The sequence below is a fragment of the Penicillium coprophilum genome (assembly GCF_028826855.1).
Source record: "Penicillium coprophilum strain IBT 35676 chromosome Unknown utg000001l_segment0_segment0, whole genome shotgun sequence".
Taxonomy (NCBI): Eukaryota; Fungi; Ascomycota; class Eurotiomycetes; order Eurotiales; family Aspergillaceae; genus Penicillium; species Penicillium coprophilum.
In genome coordinates, this window is record NW_026622720.1 from 3,184,768 (window position 1) to 3,204,693 (window position 19,926).

Genomic DNA, 19,926 nt, shown 5'->3' on the forward strand with positions numbered 1-19,926 from the left:
AAGAGTCGGAATAGTACTTTTACTATCCCTAGCTTTTTCTTTAATATATCCTACAGCAAGCCGAACATGTCGCAATTGTAGAACCAGCTTTCGGCAGGGATTTGGAATAAATTTATTCTTATTGCATGTACGCTACATAGGCCGCTATACATGGATCGAGTCACAACTTTGGCGACAAGCTATCATGCTGCTTGTCCTAAGGTATAGGGATTGGCTTACCTCGACCCGACCCTAGAGGTTCAGGAAGGGCTAGCATGCGTAGCTGCATATGTTGTAGTCCTGGTTGTACTTGTAGAAAGAAATCTATAGGAATCTTTCTATGATTTAGTATGTGGCTTATACTACCTTCCTTGTTTGCTTCTAACATTCGTCTAACCTAGCATGAGGAAGTTGAATAATCCAAGCATTCCTAGAGAGTCACAATATAGAATACTATCTTGATGTCCTTTCGATCTGTCCTTTCTTTCCTCATCACTCTAGCAATAGGGCTTCCAAAGCGATGCCCCGGGCCTAAGCGTGACTCTTCATATCACCAAATAGCACTGCAAGTCAGCAAGTTAACTGAACCACCGAAGCAAAAGATATGAACACCAGGTAGCATTGAAAATCAGATAGCGCACCGTAAGACTGCCACTGGCTAACCCCGCCTGGGTATATCCATCTATGAAACGTAATGCAAACTAACAATACAACCTCACACCGGGCCGGGCTTGAGCCAGAGCAATGATAACGCATGGAGATACTTTCTTGGCCATTCAGAGATGAGAAAACCCCCATCGAGGTATAGATGAGTTGGCATCGCGGGACAGGATTCCTAGTCCGCAAACCCCTCCATCGGAGGATGACTCCGATAGAAGACCGGCTGACTATCGATGATCGGATAGTTGGGTAGGTAGTGGCGGTCTGATAGAGTAATGAGAGAATAAAGCGAGCATTTGTCTCAGATTATATTACGTGGGAGCAATCTGGGTGAGCAAAACTTATTATTATTCCTAAACCCTTTCATATAAAACAGGAGTGCGACATTGGACTTCTACATTTATGTTATTGACTCAAGCAAAGATGCTACGTCGTTGTACTCTTGTGAGATCGCCTCATGGATTCTCAGTTCCAACCACACCGACCTTCGTTCGACTTCATTCCACGAAATCTCACTTCCATGATGCCGCCGTCATGCCAGCAATCCTGCCGCCCGTCGAAGTCTCATCTATGGCCCGAATGCCGATGAGGCTACTACTACGGTCTCTACTCCTGACTTCCTTGATGACTTCCAAGTTATTCTTAAGACCTGCTCTTGCCGTGATGGGCGTCCTTGCGACATCCAAATCCCCACTTTTAAACCCAGATCGGAACCTCTTTTTGAATAAATTGCTTCGCTGGACGGTTTACAACCACTTTTGTGCTGGGGTGAACAAAAAGGAAGTTTCGAAAACCGTGGCAGACGTTAAGAAGATGGGATACCAGGGCATCATCTTGGGGTATTCGAAAGAGATAGTGCTGGATCATGACGAAAAACTCTCAATCGATGAATTTGGCACATCAAAGTACAGCGAAAAGTGCTATGAGATGGTCGAGGAGTGGAAAGAGGGGACATTGGAGACGCTGCGTATGGTTGGGCCGGGTGACTTTCTCGCCGTAAAGTAAGTGGTGAAGCCCTAGATTATTATCCTTTGGAATCTGATATTCCTCTGTCAGATTAACAGGCGCCGGGCCTATCTCAGTGGACGCGATGGCAGCACGCCAGCCTATGCCGGATGCTATGGTCAAAGCCGTGGATGAAATTTGCATTGAGACGGCAAAGCAGGGTTCACGTCTCTGGTTGGATGCAGAACAGCAGGTCTTGCAAAAGGGCCTTGATGACTGGGCAATTGAAACTATGCGCAAGCATAACAAATCCGAAACACCAATTGTTTACAACACTATTCAAGGATATCTCAAGGGATCAAAGGCGAACCTCGACCACCATCTTACTATGGCCGCACAAGAGGGCTGGACCCTGGGTATCAAGCTGGTTCGAGGGGCATATATTGAGCATGAGACAAGGTCCCTCATCCATGATACTCAAGCTGATACAGACCGGTCCTACGATCTCATCGCAGACAGCATGCTTTGCCGAAGAATGCCTGCTGGGAAGGAGAACATCCCATTTCCGAAGGCCGCTCTTTTTCTCGCTACCCACAACGCTACCAGTGCAACCAAAGCAATTGCCACGCACCAGAATAGACTTCTCAATAATCAACCTACAGTCATGCTGGAATGTGGACAAATCCAAGGCATGGCCGACGAGCTCAGTTGTGAACTGGTGCAAAACTACGAACGTGCCCTCGAACAATCCTCTGCTGCCAACTTGACTGTGCCAAAAGCTTTCAAGTGCATGGCATGGGGATCAGTTGCTGAGTGTATGGGATATCTACACCGTCGAGCAATCGAGAATCGCGGGGCGGTGGAGCGAACACAACACATGGTGACCGCATTGCGTCGTGAGTTGTGGCGAAGGATCGTCGGATGAGTCCCGAAGATATTTTAGTGGCTACAAAGTAGATGTTCAATGGACAGTATAACCAATCAGAGTATTATTGTCCACTAAGAATATGCATAGGTCATGCACGAAGCCAAATAAATCAAGGCGAAGTCAATCCTGTTAGGGTCTCACCAATCATGTGATGGCCCGTGATAGACGATACGCTGTTATCTCACCGTTATCTCGCTGTTATCTCCGATAAGAAAAGTCGGAAGGACATCCCGACTGATTGTACCAGCTGTCTCATCTCTACCCCGCACTCTGCAAGGATTGATATCGGAGAGTCGCCCCGGAAGCACAGACTAGGTTCAAATTATTCCATAGATCACCCCGGTATCCTAATTCGGTATGCCTGCAACACCTAACCAGGCAAGAACCAAAAAGTGCCAGAGGGCGTGAGTCAGAACCTTGATTCGCCCAAAATAAAATAACCAACTTACATTTTATGAAGCTGTGAGCGATGTCGGTCAATGAAGGTCAAATGCTCGGGAATCAGTCCTTGCACAAGATGTGCGCGGAAGAAGAAGCATTGCCACTTTCCGGTGGAGGACGTCCGAGTCTCCGTGTCGGAACGGTGAGTAGCTGCAATTGGCTCCACTATACGTGCTAATGTATAATAGGTATTTGCGAGAGCTAGAGGAGCTCTTATCCAGAAGCGGAAGCTCGATACGACATGAGCCCCCGGCACCTCTTAATCGCAGCCCGCTAGAAGATACACTCTTTACAGGCGATGAGAATGCCGATGCTCTTCCAACCCCTCAAGCATCTAGTACGCTGCTAGACAATCAAGCAGATATTGGATGGCGTTCAATGTCAATTGGTATGCTATGATCATTCTCTGAATGTGTCTTTGATGTGTTAACTGTGGTCTACTTTCAGGGATGGGACCGCCTCTGCATACCCCAGGGACCCCTCAGAGAGAGCAAGAGACCAATAGTGTCGCTGAAGACAATCACCGATCAAGGTTCTCTCGCAATCCTTTGGTTGACCGGGATCCATCCTTTGCCCAAACCCCAGATGGCCGATTTTGTGAGTGTTAAGTGTATCGTCTAGTGCTATTTCATTACTGACTCGGATATCTAAGGGTACATGGGACCGACATCGTCGTGGTCATTTTGTCGTCGTGTCCTTGCTTTGATAGGGAGAAAGGTGCCCGAATCGAATTGTCCACCAGATCCATTTCACATTGATGGCGTGGCTTTCAAGTTAACCTGGCGACCATATCCTCCAGACGAAGTTCCTGATGTCACTAATCTGCCACCACTGGACTATGCGCTCTTCTTATTCAACACAGTCAAGTTTTATTTTGGGTTTCTTTCTTTTATGATTGATGAACATGCTTATCTGAAAGATCTGCATGAATTCTACCGGGACCCACCAGCGAAAGCTGCTTCAAACAGACCCTGGTACTGTCAATACTTACTTGTGCTTGCCTTTGGAAAAGCGTTCTTGACACAGAAGAATCCTTCCGGGACACCGCCTGGTCATCAATATGCCTCTCGAGCCATGGCTCTGTTGCCTGATTTGTCAGGAGTTGACGAAGATCCATTGGGCTGTATCCAAGCACTCAGTCTAGGGGCGGTGTATCTGCAGTCAATAGACATGAGAAGAGCGGCCTTTCAACACGTGTGTTTCTTCATGTCTCAGTGGTACTGGATTATCTAATTATGTGAACAGATTGGACAAGCCTTACGGGGCTGTATCATTGAAGGAATACACAGGCATGTGCCAGAGGAAATATGCGGACCGGAACTCTCCAAACGATGCAGAACAATCTTTTGGGTAGTTTACATGTTAGACCGAGAATTCTCCGCTTTAATCGGTGCACCGAGCTCGATTAGGGACGAGGATATTACGGTCAAATTGCCTGCAGAGATGGATAATTCGGTAGAACATGTCAATTTGACGTTGCATGTTCGGCTTGCCAGGCTCATGGCCACAATTCTGACAAGTGAGTCTTTCCATTGATTGGAGTTTGATGGAATGGAACACTAACACAATCTAGCTGTCTACGGGGTTGGAAACGATTTCGACGACACGCTCATTCGGAGTACACAGTCCATCCTTCACAGTATCGCTGAACTTTCCTACGATCTTACTGCCTTTCTAAATGCCCATTTCCACGGGTTAATTAGCCGTGCCTCGAAAATGGCGATTCGACTGATGCTGGCTCATCATCATGTGGGTGCCCTCAGAACTACTGATTTCGTCGTGAACTAACAGCAGTAGTGCGTGGTACTTACAACGAGGCCGCTAGTGATGTGTGCACTTCACATGCATATTGAACGCACAGAGAGACAAAAATCCCAAACAATCGGTTTAGCGCCGCCGGTTGCATCCCTGTTACAATGCTGCGCCGATTCTGCCCAGACTATCCTCCAGACACTCCGTACTTTAGCTGATGATGACTTGATGGGTATGGCTTACTAGCTATGTTCTACGATCGACAATGCTAATTCGGATCTTTAGACGCATTCTTGCCGTTCCAAATCGAAGACGCATCGTCCTCTGCGTTTGTTCTCTACCTGATCCGTGCAATTGCCCCATCTGTAATTTCGAATGATAATTGGTGCGACAATCTGGCACTAGTGCTCGATAAACTCATTTCAAAGGGCAACCTAGCCGCACCGCTTCGCAAGCTTGAGCTCAGGCAATTGGAGCAAATACTCGCACCTATAACGCCGAAATTGGCAAATCACCATTTGCCGCAAGCCAATCTAGACGAGGGCAATGAGATGAACGAAGAAACGTATGCCTTCGATCACGAGGAGTTCGAGTGGGACCTACTGGGACTTAATTCGTCTGTCAGTATTCCCCCGCGAGAGTTATTGGATCTTGCAGATCAATTAGATGTAGAGGGAATCATGCAATCTGTTGGTGTTTGATAGCTTGCCACTATGTAAACGACTTTTTATGATGATTTATGAAGCCAAAAATTGTTTTTCTATATCCGAGAGACAGAGGATGGAAACTCCTGGTTTACCTTTTTTCTCCAATCTGGCTAGGCCTCTATTGGCTACCAAACAGCCGAAACCCTTGCTAGACATCAGAGCCTACATTTTGATTTGCATCACTTAGTTCTTCCAATTCGTGGGACTGGAAGAACTTCTTGAAAGTAGTCGGAGTAATATCAGGGTATTTAGAGTTGTCCAAATCTTTCTTCAGGTAAGTTTGACCGTTGAGACAGTAGTATTGATAAAACCTAGTGAGATCATTCAGTCGGTCAACTAATTTAGCTTGGATGAGCGTTTGAACTCACATCGCGAGGTAGGCAAAGATGTCTGAGGGATCCTGCTTGTATGTTGCATGCATGGTGCTGTATAGGTCGTCGAGAGATCCTCGCAAGTCAAGCTCAAGCTTCTTTCCGTATACTTCGGCGAAGTCATCCGCAATCTGTCGGGTTGTTCTCCGGTCTCCGAGGACTACGTTTGATGCAATCTCTAGTCAGCTAGCATGTTCCCTCCGTATCAAAAGCAATCTTGACTTACATTGCAGTACCCCAACTGCGTTTGGATCTCTCGCCACGGCAGCCACATACTGAGCAGCAGTGTCATAAGTTGTGGACTCCCAGAGCTCATCGCCGTTTCCATACAATGAGAGCTTGCATTCTTCTGGCTTCCAGATACCAAAGTAGCCACTCCAAAATGTTTCCATGAAAATTCCAATCAGGATATGAACACCCTGAACATCTTTCTCTTCTTCCAAGTATGCCATGACATGCTTCATTGGATCCTTTGCAGGAAGCTGGCCGTATTCCAGATTCGGGAAGTTCAAGCTATAATCGCTAGCGATGTAGCGACCAACCTTCTCCAGTTCACACGCATCAACAAGTAACTTCTGGCCCTCGGTCATGAGATTGTTATCTCCGAGGTAGCAACAGATCACAACATCACAGCCGTGGACAAATTTACGCAGAGTGTCAAAATCAGTAGATTCACCTTGGAAAATGGTCACGCGAGGTGAGTTATGGAAACTCTCGGGAAGCTTCGCAGGGGTGCGGCACAGTCCGCGAATTTGGATATCCGGTGCGCCACATAGATGCTTTGCGACCAGACGCGCAAATTTGCCCGTGATGCCAGCAATTCCTATTGTAATTGCCATGTTTTGTTTGAGGCTCTAGGAAATAGGGTTGATGTGTTTTGATAAGACTTGGCAATGAAAAACCAAGCGAAGACTCCTGGAGCCCTGATCAGTTTGGATTATATAATTCTGAATACATCCATGGATCCTTCAACGCTAAACCCTCGGCATCTGTCATCGATCGTGCACCAGCAAATGATCAGCCTCGACAGCCCTGAAGAAAGTGGAGTCACTGGGGAGCCGCGATCATTCTGACCAATAGAATTACTGGTGGGTTTCGTTTCGTTCTCACTTGGCCCCATCAGCCCCACAGGAGGTCATGCTATGTCATCCCCAGATTCCATCTGAACAGGGGTTGTATGTAGCTCCCATGTCTCAGTGGCCCATGTAATACCACCCAGATTGTCCATGAATCAGAGCTGATGATACAGCGACAGTGTCTCAAATCTCGAGCTCGCAAAGCCAAGGCTGTGGGTATAAATCCTTATCCAAAGTTCAAAGGATGCTTGGCCTTTATCTAATGCAGTGCTTAAAAGTAAAACCGTATGTGACATACGTTCGAAGGAAGAATGTTCGAGACAAATATCCTTAAGGGCTTACCACCAGGTGGGCTTTTAGTAGACATCCATTGCACATTTTGCTCCATGCTTATTTATGAATTGTCTTAATGCTTCCATCGAGTACATCGGGGGTTGAAAATAAGACTTGAAACACATGGAAGAAAAGAACGCTTGGTGTAAAGCACCGGTGTAGTGCATCGGTGTAGTGCACCGTTGCTATTCAGGATGTCGAATACAATGAATGATGTTGGTGCAGACTCCGTGCTTGTGGGAAATCCGACTTAATCATTAACGATAGCTTGGATTGTTCCACCAGTTTCATACAATCTCAGCCCAGATAGTTCTAAAGTTTTGTGGATAGCCCTCTGGCCAGAAAACGTAGCTTCGATAGGATTGTTGAAGGCACTGACTGATGTTCGATCCCCCTCATTCTGTTCCTGCATAGCTGGGATAATCCCCTGGGCAACGAGATCCTCAGGCTCCAGGTGGGACAGATTTGGAGGAATAGATATCTGAATCGTCTTTCTGAAGGGCCTCTTGCGCTCGTAGTTCATGCGCAGGTAATATCTGATATCTCCTGGAATACCATCTCAAGATATTGACCTGCATAAAACCTCGTTAAAGTTATATATATTTGAATTTCGCGTGATATAGCTCAGAACTTCACTCTTTCTCGGTGAGGGCATGAGAATATCATTTGCACACCATGCTCTGTCGAGGCATCGATCACAGCCTTCACTATAACATTTCCAATCATCTTATACTGTAATACTAGCAGCCAAAAGGTAATCATACACGATGGTTCGTACCTAAATCTGCCAGTACGGCCTCAATCGATAACTAGTTACTGGTTTTCCTTCTCTGATATCCTACGCCTAGGTAGCCAGCACACTAGTTCAATCAAGTTCAGGAAGTAATGTCATAGAGATCACAAAGTAATGATATCAATTTCTTCTATGTATCGAATTAGGGCAAAGAGCGAGAAAAGAAAGAAAGAATTAGCGAACAATATGGGCTTCATAGAAACAGAGAAGAACAGGAAGTATTAGAAATTGTGAAGCGTAATTAAAAGTACCAACATGATCACTTTAACTATCCCATTTTCTGTATAGAGTAAGATTTGGTGAGATTCTGCCTTTGTATATAACGGCAAGGAACCGAAAGCTTCGAGCAATTTTTTCGAACCATGCCTTCTCATCTATCTCTAGATCCGATAATCTGAAATATGACTATTTATCAACAGAAATAAGTGCTATATTCCCCCGAATAATTGAAGTAAATGTTTTTTGCTCTGCGTTATCAATTCCAAATGCTGTTTGATGAAATCCAGCAAGGAAATAAAACGATATATATATACCTAGCGATATAATTGACTTAAATAAGTATCAATTCGGACAAAAGAAAGGTCACAGCTTTACTAGCCTTACATATTTTGATGCAAATTTCTTGCGGCATATAGTAACGGGGATCCCGATCTAGCTGTAGAACCTCGAGTTCAAATTTGCCAATAATATGTAATCATAATCGTGAAGCCATATACAGATTATGTTTCTTTGGGATTGAGATCTAAAAAAAGATCTCCTTCCGATTATACAGTGTGACCTGCGACACATTTCTTGTCTAATATGAGCACGAACAGTTAAAAACGACGTAAAAGGCTCAAGTTTCTGGCATTTCCAATATATTATAGCCCAGCTCTAATTGATCTAAACGACTGCAATAAAATCCACCTGAATATCCACCCCGGCGGGCAACTTGGACACTTCAACCATAGACCGTGCAGGGCGATGCGGGAATGCAGCATCGTAAACAGATGCAAATTCTGGCATTACACTAACGTCTCTAACATATACCTATTGGGAGATTAATCGTTTGAGTACTGGGAGATGCGTCTTTGATACTCACGACTACTTTAACAACCCTGTCTAAGCCAGTGCCCGATGCCTTCAAAATAGCTTTGGTATTCTTGATTATAGCTTGAGTCTGCTCGCCAATAGTTCCTTTGATTAAGTTTCCCTGTGCATCTGCGGGTATCTGTCCGGAGAGCCAGACTTGACCGGCGGCTTTAATCGCTTGTGACTGCAAGTTTGTTAGAGTAACTCTGTAATTTTGTTCATGGCTGTACATACATAATGGGCAAAAGCTAAATATATTGTTAGTTATGGAATTCATGGGCTTTCCAGTCCGGAAACTCACGAGCATATGCCTCGTTTGTCTGCACGCTGGTTACCTTGGTGTGCTTCGACACACTAGACATCATAGTTTGGATCTGAGGATAGCCTCGAGCCAGACGGTCTGACAGAAGTGTAGTTCTCCTGAGAGCAACTCGTGCGTTTCGGCAGAACATGATTTGATATGGAAAAGTGATGGAGGTCCTGGTTGAGGTCAAAGTCGAGGTCGACTCCACTAACACTACTAAGATCTTATCGTGAAGATGTCGGGGCGAGATCCCGACTGTCGGAGGTACATCCGATTTTTTTTCGGTATCTCAAAAGAGGCATCAAATAATTTATGACGCGCATCACGGTCTAATTTGATATTGCCAGCAAACCAAATACTTAGTTTGGTCCAAAATGACTCGTACAAGAACAATTGGCCGTTTTGTATCCAGCCAGTAAGTCAACCTTTGCTCACAACCCGACCAGTATTTATTTAACTTGAATACAGGACTTGGAATTTTAATCCCATCTCAAAATCTCGGATTGGGTCTTGCTCATTGAGTCAACTAAGGATGAGTTCCTCTGCAACAGCCGTGGCATCGGAGGCTGAAATCGCCGCAGCACAGAAGAACTACAAGGTCGTCCAAGACGTTGGCAATTTCGACGAGATCCAAGCCAAACGCCCAGACTTTGATCATCATAAGCCTATCACAGTAACAAAATCTCCAAATCCCAATTGGGAGTACGGCCAAGGAGTGCCCGACAATGGAGCCAGCCTGGCCCAAAAACATCATGAAATCGATCCTTACGCCCCAGATCGTCCGATGATCAACAACTACCGCCTTCTTGTCTCGGGAATTGCGCCTCGACCGGTGGGATTTCTCAGCACAGTCAATTCCAAGGGCGAAAAGAACCTCTCCCCATTTAGTTACTTTCAAGTCATCGATCACGATCCTCCAATGTTCATTGTTGGTTTCTCGTCTCGGCCTGGTAGGGTTAAGGACACCTACCGCAACCTCCGAGAGACTGGGGAGTGTGTAATCAACACGGTCTCAGAGAACATGATCGAGGCAGTGAACGCGAGCTCTATTGATGCTCCGTATGGTGTGTCAGAGTGGGATATATCCGGACTGCATGAGGCACCATCGAGTACTGTGAAGCCATCCCGCGTCGCCGAATCTGTGTTCAACATCGAAGGCAAGGTTATTGATATCAAGGAGTTCACCGATCATCAAAAACCTGGAATGAGTCTCGCTGCTACTGTTCTCATCAAGGCTACTCGGTTCTGGGTCAAGGAAGGCACTGCCAATGAGGATTACAGTCATATCGACTTGGAGAAGTTGCGACCGATTGGCCAACTTGGGGGGATGTCCTATGGTCGCATTGGATCAACTTTTGAGTATCCACGCAAGAAGTGGAGTGATGAGATGCCTAAGAGTGAGATCTTGACTCAGCTGGATGCTGCTAAGCCTGTTTATGAATGAGGACTCGTGTGCAGTACAACATATAAAGATCATAGATGTCTGAGATGTAATATTTCGGCTTTCTCGAGTGTAAACATGGCCAGAGGATTGTACAGCATAAATTCCCCGCATAATGAAACAAAAGTAATGTAGGGAGTACGCAGTGGTATTCTAAACATAGAAAATTGCAATCTGATCATGTTCAAAGCCAATCACACAATAGTGGAACTGACAATCCCTGAAGGCCACAATAATCAGGAAGATCATTGGAGCCTCCACAGATCTTCTATATATATGATTGTGTACTGCTGAGTACATTTTATATTAATTACCGTGAAAGCAGTCAATCAAGAGATATAGAATTGAAGAATGTAACCCCATATTTTCAGAAACCGACATAAGCCACCCCCTTTTCATCCTTTCATCAGGACGAATCAACATCTTCAATTCTGTACGGAGAACTCCGCACATCGAACGGTCATAAGAAGCGATACGCAGGCCGGAACATAGCTTCTTTTCTCGTTTGTATCGTTTGCTTCTCTCTTTTTCTTCTCTGAGACATCCTGTTCACAGATTTCCACTCCCTATCCCTTCGAGAACCCCTGCACTCCTTTTCTGGTTCTCCAAATACACTCCTTTAAAACTTTGCATTGATTCAAACTCATCATGCTTCCCACACTCCTTTCCGTCTTCCGCCGCGACTGCAATGGCGATGAGACCATGTCCAGCTGCACAAAGCCCACCAGCTCCGCAGTAACCATCGGCATTCCCGCCGCGATAACAGGAGTGTATGTACATCACCGCCTCCATCACCGCCCTTTTCCAACCTCAACTATACTGCCATGCCATCCCACCCCAACACACGAAAATATGGCAGAACTAACTATATCGCAGTCTACTCCTAGTTGCCATCATTGTCCTGATTGTCCTATACCATAAGCGCATGCGCCGTGATAACCGGGAAGACCTGGAAGAGCGTCAACGTGACTCAGGCTTTTATGCTCGCTACGCCACACAGCGCTTCGGGGCTGAGGGGGCACCACCATCGAACGGACGTGCCTATGCTTCCGAGTCACGACGTAGCTCTGGAGAATCGATCTATGACTTTAAGCAGGATCATGGCCCCTATCACCTTGCTCAATTCCCTAGTCACGAGCCACAGGTGCAAAAGCCTGTGGCTGCTAGGGTGGTTGTGTAGTACGGGGGTTGATATTTCCTGCTGTAAGTTTGTTTAATATAGAAGGAAATTTGGTCAGACGTTGACTTCATTAGGTTCCTGCGGGTCGGGACGGTTGCTTCGGTTTGCGGGCGATCCCGAGGTTTTGCTTCTTCCAAGGTTATCATGTATTTTTTATGACTTTCGAGTTATCCAAGGCCATCACACAATAGCGAACACCATAGCGAATTCTGTTTTCCAATCTATGCACAATCCCTACGGGTTGAAATATTGTAGCCAACTGCATCTTCTTCAATTCTTCAGCGAAGTCTGGTATAAATAAATAGTAAATAGTACAGGCGTAGATTAAACACGGAGCTATACATTCATCTTGAGATCGTTTTTCATAAATAATACATTGGATCGTGCACGAGACACTAGACCAATCACTCGGCAATCTCCATAACCTGGTCGCTTAAGACATGGTCACTGCGCTCGGGAGATGCCTCAACCATAGGTTGGACATGGAAATACCCCATTTGGAACAAAACCTGTTGCCACTCGGGCCCGGCGGTGCCTTGCACTTTATAATAAGGCGTGTCTAGGGCAAACCACCTCTCCTTGCGCGTTGAGGCTTTGTCGCCTCCTTCGAGGGCTGCGCGGCTAGCACGTGTTGTGCGTGAACGCTTCTCGCCGCGGCCATGATCCTGCGCCGTGAGCTCAAACAATCTCTCACGGTATCGCTGGAGGCGACTATCAAAGACCATGATAGCGCGAATGTACGGAGCCAAGTCTTCCGTAATCGGTGCGAGTCCATTCTCGAATGAGGGGGCGTGGCGGGCGGTTGGTGTGGGGTTTGAGTAGTTGGCACGCATGATGGGTCCAAAGATGCGCTGGAATTGAGGGAGAGTGGATGGAGGAGTTTGGGGTGGCATTGCAGAGACGATGGTTTTGCTTAAGACTCGGCTCGCGTATAGAGATTCCAAGTCCTCGGCAGCTGTGGGACGGAAAGTTTTGCTTATTAACGCATCAAACGTACTGCTGACAGTTTCACTCAGTGATGAATACTCAGTTCGCAACTCTGTATGCAGGAGCGGGTAATTGTCAAGATAGTTAGATTTATAGCCTTCTGGTGGCGGTGGGCCGGATATATCAATAACATCCTGTTCAATCATTAGCTGGTATCTCTATACACGTATCGATCATACTTACAGTTTTCACGTCTGTGGAAAGATTCGAGCAAAGGATGTCGAGAGAACTTCGCGCGTCATAGTAATCCGCTTCCCGACACAACATGTCAAGCTGCGTTGTCTTAGAGATAGACTGGAGCTGATCGGGGGGAGCAGTTCAACTTCAGTCTTCCCAGCCATGTCTTCGGAATCTTGCAGGCCAAGACCCCACGACTGAAAGCTGTTGCGGATGATTTCCGCCTCTTCATCCAACGAGTCTTGGGTCAAAATCATATCACGATTAAACCAGCCCATATATCGTTCGTAGGTGTTGAGGCTCAAAACCCGAAGTCGGTCACCATCATGATCCACGTTCGACTCGGGTGGCCAACTAGGAAGCAGCCAATCCAGGCCCGCTTTCTCGCTACCAACACCCATCTGACACCAGAAAGTCAGATCCATCAAAGACCTCCGAAGGTCCATTCCGGATCCTTGATAAAGTCTAGTGACGGCTTCTCTCTTTAACATATGCCCCTCATTGGCGGCAACCAAAAGCAAGTAATCAACGCTGAAGTCAGGAGCAGGCTTCCAGTATCGTAGTATAGCGTGAAGAGACATATCCTGGGTAGGGATCAAACTCTCATCATTGCAGGTGATGACGATGGGTCGTTTAGATTGGCTGATGAGAGTCAAGACGCCAGTCCAAAATTGTCGATCTTCTTCGAAAAGGATATCGGCTTCTTCAAGCAGGATCAAAGACTGTTTTTGCTCCCGGGGACGTTTAGTGGTAGTTTCGGATTTCGAACTGGATTCGCCAGACTCGGAGACAGGCTTGCTAGCCTTCGAAAATGGGGTTTTGAAAAAGCTCTTCAGCTTGTTTTGCGTAGCACAATCCTTGTCTTTGTCTGTTGAATTCTCGGATTCGTTGAGGAGATGAACAAGATGATTTTGCGTCATATCTCCAACTCGTTCCAGCATATCTCGGGCACTTCGTCGGCTTCCGGCATTTATCTCAAAGACTTCAAAATCAAGCTCTTTCGCAACGGCATAGACTGAAGCGGTTTTCCCAGAGCCAGCCGGGCCGCTAAGAAGAATCGCATTGGTCATTGGAGTCTTTTTCTCTACTCCATGTAGTCCAGATGTTATGTCACCCGACCTGACCACTGTCCGTTGAGGTGTTGTGGTCACGCCGCCCGCTAACTCATCATCTGAGCCTGAGAGATTGTCCATCTCGGAGGCTTCCTCTTCGCTTGACACCACGAACCCATCTAATTTGTCGGCTTTCTGGCGTTTTTTCGTCTTTTTCTCCCGCTTCGATTTCGCTTTAGCAGTCTCCTTCGATGATTTTCCAGTGTCCACTGCAGTGATCTTGAGATGCCGTAGCCAGTCTCGAAGCATCTGTGGTTCACGGCCAAGCTGGAGAACATCTTCAGCTGACTGAGGGGCGTACTTGTGCGCCCATAGCTGCGATTCATAGGTCGCGCGGTCAAAAGCAGAAACTGATGTGAGTAGAGCTGACCGCAGTCTGGCAAGCGGTGGACTAGAAGAATCCCAAGGAAATTTGCGGTTTGGTGAGGACCACGACATCTGTCTTTCCATTGCCGTATGCAAAACTTGACTGCTGGCAACATGCCGCACGGGATGGCGAAGAATAGCGAGGGCATCATACTCCTGTTTGGGCAGGTTGGCGATCCTTCTTGCTTCAGCTGTTCCAGCTAGGAGGACATTTTCTTCGTCTCTGATTGAGATAGCTGCAATCTTCGATTTTTTCCGGTCCTGGGTAACATGCCAAGCACGGCCATTGATACATGTGGACGGGTGAACGTATCTGATATGCACAAGATCTCGCGGTGGCCAGAGGGGATCAAATAGTTCGGAAAACTTGGAGGCGCGACGGGGAAAGCTGGTAAACGAGCTGCCCGAAGCTGGGACTATCCGCTTCTTGTCCTGGGCCCCAGTTGTGGTTTGGGTTGAGGGCACGCTCGCGTTGGTATCTAGTTTGTCCGATTGAGATCCATTCAGGTTCGCAGGCCCAGTCTTCTGTGCTGATTTCTTGCTGAAAAACGGGTGCGTGGGCTTTCGGGGTTGGCTCCTCGTCATGCGGGGTTGAACAGGTGGAATAATGGCAGGGGGCTTGTGAACCGCTCGGCTATTTAGGATGTCATCGATCAACTTTCCGATGTCTTTTTCTGTGGTAGCTCTATACTTGAGCATCACCACCTTGCTCTCCATCTTCCTTGGCCTTCCACGCTTCCCGGCTGTTTTCTTTTGTGTGTCTCTGGGAGGACTGGAGGCGGGTGACGACAGGAACCCTCCTTTCGAATTCAGTTTAAGGATTTTCTGCCTTGCAGACGTTCTTGCAACTCGGCCATCTCCTTTGTCGTTCTCAGCAGGTGTCACTTGTTGGGGTTCATCTGCAAGAGCTTGGGTATCCGCCAGCGGAGGCTTAGGGTGAGGTATAAACAAATTCATTTCGGTCTTGACAGGATGATTAGCCAATGAAGGCGCATTTTCGGTTACGCCATGCCCGAGCCATTCTGAGAGACCTGCACTGGAAGCAGTCGTGGGTTCGGTGATTTGGGCCTTGTCCGTTCTCTGCCTCTTCCTCCGATCCTCATTAAGGTCTTCGTCAAGATCCACAGGAATTTCATGGTTTATTTTGAGCTGATTTGCATCTTGGTTTTCATTTTGGTTCTCCGGGGCCTGTAGCTCCTGCTCGTGCGTAGAGCTTTGGCTGCTTATCGGTCGAGGCTCGTGTGCGTGGGTATGTACGGCCGATATTGTTTCGCCTGAGGGTGGAGATTTGACCGAAACACCAAAGTCTAAACATTGTAAGCTCAACTTGACCTGCAGCTATGGGACACATTCTAACCTTGTCGGAAGAAGGGATGTATGACTTGCTGTTCGTTGGTTCCCATAGCCATCGGTAGGTTGGATATGACGCTCATGGGATGAACAACCAATTGGTCCCTGAGGAGATATCAGGGAACAAGCAGGGTCTCAGATCATTGAAATGACAGACTCTTGGTGGTAAGTGAGATGCGATTGCATGAAGCAAGAGTCAAGTCGGGGCCGATCTCCATAGCTGCAAACACGTCCGACGCGAATGGCGCGTTAATTGCTTATGTCAGGGTGATTGCCTCACGGACCAACGCTAGCCAGATGTGGCCTAGGGGTGGATTCCCGGCCCGATGTAATCCCGAAAATTTTTCAGATTTCCAAATTGGATGGGTCTGCATCAGAAAGATCACACGCTTTGAAGGGACAGGGAGTCAAGCGCTTTCTGATTTTTAAGATCCAGTTTGTCATGGATTTACAGTCTCCATCTGTCCTGGCGCAATTGCCTCGCCCCCTTCACGCTTCTACTGGCAAAACCCTTATCGGCGATGTCTTCAGTCTTGCCGATGCGAAAAAACGCAAGCGCTATGAAGTCGCAGTTGCCGTAGATGGCGAGGCAGTGAACATTTACAATGTTTGTTGCCTTGTTTTTACCTCAGTTGTATCCGATTCTAACCTTCACTAGGTTCAAACACCCAAGCTTGTGACTTCCTACGCCGTCCCGCCGCAATCTACCTTCTCTTGCCGTCCATGCTCAGTTCGCAGAAAATTGTCGAAGAAATCGACTGTCCGAAGGCAGACTTATACTGCTGTAACTAAGCCAGAACATCAGATCAAGTGTTTTGTGGAGGAGATCGGCAGCAACGGCTCAAGTGCTCCGGTCATTTCTTCTTCGACTACCACCGTGACCGACTCGACCAGCCCCACAACTTTTGTGGGCATCGTTCCCTCTACTGCGGATACCGAAGGAGAGGCGGATCCATTTGATATTCTGGCCGTCCATGAGGACGGTCGTGTGCGTAGGCTGTCGTCGGATCTGAAGACCCAGCGATGGAGTATTCAGCACAGCGAGATTGCCAAGGTTTGCTCCACTCACAATGTCCAATCCAGCTTTTTAGTTGAGTTCGATGATGCGAAGAAGGCTTTATTCAAAAGACGACAGGATTTGGCTTTGCTTGCGCTAGGCGATCTGACAACCTCGGGAATCAACGAGCCATCTATCTTGCTTCTGGTTTCCCAACCAAAGAACACCGACCGAGTCTTCCTCAAGGACGTCATTGTGCAAATGTTCTCAGTTCCTGCGCATGCGAAGTCAGAGTCACGATTGGACGAAAGTCAGCGCCTGCGCCATCTACAAACTTTCCACATCCCGGATGTGAGTGGCCTGGAAACTACCAATGGCAATGCTATGCAATGGAATTTCCATTCTGGCTCGGCAGGGTTGAATCTTTCTTTCGAAAGGGGATTCATCAGCGTTGATCTCTCTCAGTACTCTCCCTCTGTCACATCACAATTTGTTCTTGATGATGAGGAATTCTCCTCGGTCATGCGCATTTCCCCACAATCCGTGATTGGAGCACGAAAATCCCTTGTGGCTGTATATGATACCCAATACCATTCTGTTCAGCGCAGCATTCCAGCCGGTGATATTTTGTCGAGCACTGGGTCGACCCCAGAGACTCCCACAAACTTTATCAGCTACTTCGCCAAACTTGGGATTGCCGTCGCAACCAAAGGCAACACTCTTATTGCTTTCGACTTGAGCTCTCTCCCTAGTGCCCCCAGCTCTTCTCTGAAGCGGACTAGAGATAGCCTGCTCATCGATGCCATCGGCAGAGGTATTGGTTCATCTGGAGCACAGTGGGATATCGCATCGAAGAAGCACCGATCTGAGAACATGGCATCCCTTCACCTCACATCACCGGAGCAGGTTGAGAAATGGACTCAGCTTACCAAAACGGTGGAGCAGGCAACCAAGACTAAGAGCATCGACTTGTTCGATAATGCCGTTCTTACGTACTTCAGTACATCCGATGCCTCGACAACGCTCCCAGTCCGTGGGCAGTATGTCAACTCCGAAGCAACTCTTTTCTTGCTTTCCAAAATATTCGCTGTGGAGGAGTCTGCCACAAATGATACCATGTCGGTTTCCCCATCGTCTCAACTCCGTGTTGCCATGTGGCCCCCGACTACTTGTGACTGGCTTATTCGCTTGGGACATTTGTCACTCGACAATGTTGAGATTGCGCTTCGTCGTGCATGCAAGCCACGCATTTTGCAGCCATTCCCCACCGGGTCATTCATTCAGGCCCTCCTCGATTCAGATCCCTCATTGAAGCAAGTCAACCAAGTGCTAGAGGGCCCCACTCTGATTTCCTCAGATGAGTTGGCCTACGCGCTCAAGGCATTTTTGAACCAGGCACGTTCCCACGCTGGAACCCTTGAGGAGACAGCTCGCGCCATCACAAATGGTGATCTTGCCACTCCCACCCAGGAACTTACAAAGCAGCTTGGGGCCGAAACGGCAACCCTGAAGGATATCTTTGCGGGTCTAAACACCTCGCTTCAAAAGATTCACTCACAGCCCGTATCAGCTGTTGTCCATTCCCTCCGCTCCAATCTCTCGCGGACCGAGCTCATTTCTATGGTTCACCATCTCCGTCTTTCCCTCGCTACCGGAGGTTACACTTCTCGGTTCACTGAAAATCCTCCTACACCTATTACTCTTGACCAAATCACCCCCGCCCTTTCCCTCAATGTTATCATTGATCTCATCACTGCCTCTGTGGATGCCGTGGGTCCGTCCGGTTGGATCTCAGCCATCCCAGCGGCGGGTGACTTTGAGGATTCAGACTCAGTCGCTGCCGCTGCTAGTCGCGAAATGGAATTGATTACGGATATGAAGTCCGAAGTCTCCGCCGCGCTTGCAGGAGTTGAAGAGGCAACCCATCTCAAGGGTGTTTTGCGCGAGTACCTCCGCTTTGCGGACCAAGTTGACACCCGCGCTACTACCTCCGATGATGCCCTGGCCAAGATGGATGCCGAGAATTCGGGTCCATCCCACCTGGTCCGCTACGAGAAACTCAATGGCGCCGACTTGATGGTCTTCACCCGTCCCGGTGAGGGCGAGGATGGCTACGATGGCGATGTCGGTGGCAAGATGCTCCCATTGTCACTCAAGGCTGCTTCCAATGACGTGTCCCGCACCAAGATCAAAAAGTCCACAGGTGAAGTCAAAAACCGCACTAGCCGTGAGATCGGCTATTTGCGCCGCAAGGCAGTTGGCAAGTACTCATTCGAGAGACTGCTTATTTAAGACTATTGATTTGCATCTTATGTTTTATACTGTAACATTCATTATTGATGGAGACAATATCCTAGGAGTTAGACATGAACAATACATATTTGGGTTCTCACGCAGTATTTCAATTATTTCTTTCTATTCAAAGAACCATCTCGCCCTTGCGCGTGTTAAATGTAAAATCAAACCAACATTGAAATTTTAAAAGGGTTTGGTCGTCTAATAGCTGGCGTCTAATAGTTGGCGATCAAGCCTTGCAGATATATAGAAGTGGGACCAAGGACTGAAAATATTTTCTTTCCTATCCTACCTGGTCCCCTTGAAACTCACATAGTACTTGAAATCAGACCTGCAGACTCATTCAATTGGTCTTTCAGTTTGCTTTTTTTCCTTTTTTTTTCTTCAAGAACAACAAAATGGGACTAGGTGGGACTATGGAGTAGAAGGGACTCGATTAGCTTGAATCTGGGGAGAGATATTTTGGTCAAGAACAAGGTAATATAGAATCCACGTATATGATAGATCTTAAAACCTATATATTGAGATATTGTACCGAGTACTATTGTAATACTATGCTATTAATATACTAATAGTATGTTATTGATATATAGTGATCTGGACGGGAAAGGGTAAACAAAAGATAATAAACAAGGGAGCCCTGGAGCTTACAGTGGAGATA

The 19,926-nt window shown here is 47.2% G+C and overlaps 9 protein-coding genes across 9 annotated transcripts; 6 read left to right on the plus strand and 3 right to left on the minus strand.

Moving 5' to 3' along the window:
• Nucleotides 1–1,173: 1,173 nt before the first annotated feature.
• Nucleotides 1,174–2,509, plus strand: N7500_001217 (putative proline oxidase Put1; the record flags this gene model as incomplete). The annotated part of the gene is made up of 2 exons (XM_056672363.1): nucleotides 1,174–1,640; nucleotides 1,696–2,509. 2 exons carry the CDS (start codon nucleotides 1,174–1,176, stop codon nucleotides 2,507–2,509), a joined length of 1,281 nt encoding a protein of 426 aa, XP_056537936.1.
• Nucleotides 2,510–4,312: 1,803 nt separating this feature from the next.
• Nucleotides 4,313–4,741, plus strand: N7500_001218 (fungal specific transcription factor domain-containing protein; the record flags this gene model as incomplete). The annotated part of the gene is made up of 2 exons (XM_056672364.1): nucleotides 4,313–4,472; nucleotides 4,527–4,741. 2 exons carry the CDS (start codon nucleotides 4,313–4,315, stop codon nucleotides 4,739–4,741), a joined length of 375 nt encoding a protein of 124 aa, XP_056537937.1.
• Nucleotides 4,742–4,795: 54 nt separating this feature from the next.
• Nucleotides 4,796–5,406, plus strand: N7500_001219 (uncharacterized protein; the record flags this gene model as incomplete). Its single annotated transcript, XM_056672365.1, has 2 exons — nucleotides 4,796–4,937; nucleotides 4,991–5,406. The coding sequence occupies 2 exons, from the start codon at nucleotides 4,796–4,798 to the stop codon at nucleotides 5,404–5,406; spliced, it is 558 nt and encodes a 185-aa protein (XP_056537938.1).
• A 154-nt stretch (nucleotides 5,407–5,560) lies between these two features.
• On the minus strand, nucleotides 5,561–6,622 carry N7500_001220 (NmrA-like family protein; the record flags this gene model as incomplete). The annotated part of the gene is made up of 3 exons (XM_056672366.1): nucleotides 5,561–5,723; nucleotides 5,781–5,943; nucleotides 6,010–6,622. 3 exons carry the CDS (start codon nucleotides 6,620–6,622, stop codon nucleotides 5,561–5,563), a joined length of 939 nt encoding a protein of 312 aa, XP_056537939.1.
• A 2,245-nt stretch (nucleotides 6,623–8,867) lies between these two features.
• Nucleotides 8,868–9,508, minus strand: N7500_001221 (RidA family protein; the record flags this gene model as incomplete). Its single annotated transcript, XM_056672367.1, has 4 exons — nucleotides 8,868–9,014; nucleotides 9,067–9,240; nucleotides 9,291–9,304; nucleotides 9,358–9,508. The coding sequence occupies 4 exons, from the start codon at nucleotides 9,506–9,508 to the stop codon at nucleotides 8,868–8,870; spliced, it is 486 nt and encodes a 161-aa protein (XP_056537940.1).
• Nucleotides 9,509–9,892: 384 nt separating this feature from the next.
• Nucleotides 9,893–10,804, plus strand: N7500_001222 (flavin reductase family protein; the record flags this gene model as incomplete). Its single annotated transcript, XM_056672368.1, has 1 exon — nucleotides 9,893–10,804. The coding sequence occupies one exon, from the start codon at nucleotides 9,893–9,895 to the stop codon at nucleotides 10,802–10,804; it is 912 nt and encodes a 303-aa protein (XP_056537941.1).
• A 645-nt stretch (nucleotides 10,805–11,449) lies between these two features.
• On the plus strand, nucleotides 11,450–11,981 carry N7500_001223 (uncharacterized protein; the record flags this gene model as incomplete). The annotated part of the gene is made up of 2 exons (XM_056672369.1): nucleotides 11,450–11,571; nucleotides 11,678–11,981. The coding sequence occupies 2 exons, from the start codon at nucleotides 11,450–11,452 to the stop codon at nucleotides 11,979–11,981; spliced, it is 426 nt and encodes a 141-aa protein (XP_056537942.1).
• A 404-nt stretch (nucleotides 11,982–12,385) lies between these two features.
• Nucleotides 12,386–16,056, minus strand: N7500_001224 (uncharacterized protein; the record flags this gene model as incomplete). Its single annotated transcript, XM_056672370.1, has 4 exons — nucleotides 12,386–13,102; nucleotides 13,152–13,268; nucleotides 13,292–15,930; nucleotides 15,981–16,056. 4 exons carry the CDS (start codon nucleotides 16,054–16,056, stop codon nucleotides 12,386–12,388), a joined length of 3,549 nt encoding a protein of 1,182 aa, XP_056537943.1.
• A 359-nt stretch (nucleotides 16,057–16,415) lies between these two features.
• On the plus strand, nucleotides 16,416–19,262 carry N7500_001225 (uncharacterized protein; the record flags this gene model as incomplete). The annotated part of the gene is made up of 2 exons (XM_056672371.1): nucleotides 16,416–16,580; nucleotides 16,632–19,262. 2 exons carry the CDS (start codon nucleotides 16,416–16,418, stop codon nucleotides 19,260–19,262), a joined length of 2,796 nt encoding a protein of 931 aa, XP_056537944.1.
• Between the last annotated feature and the right edge of the window lie 664 nt (nucleotides 19,263–19,926).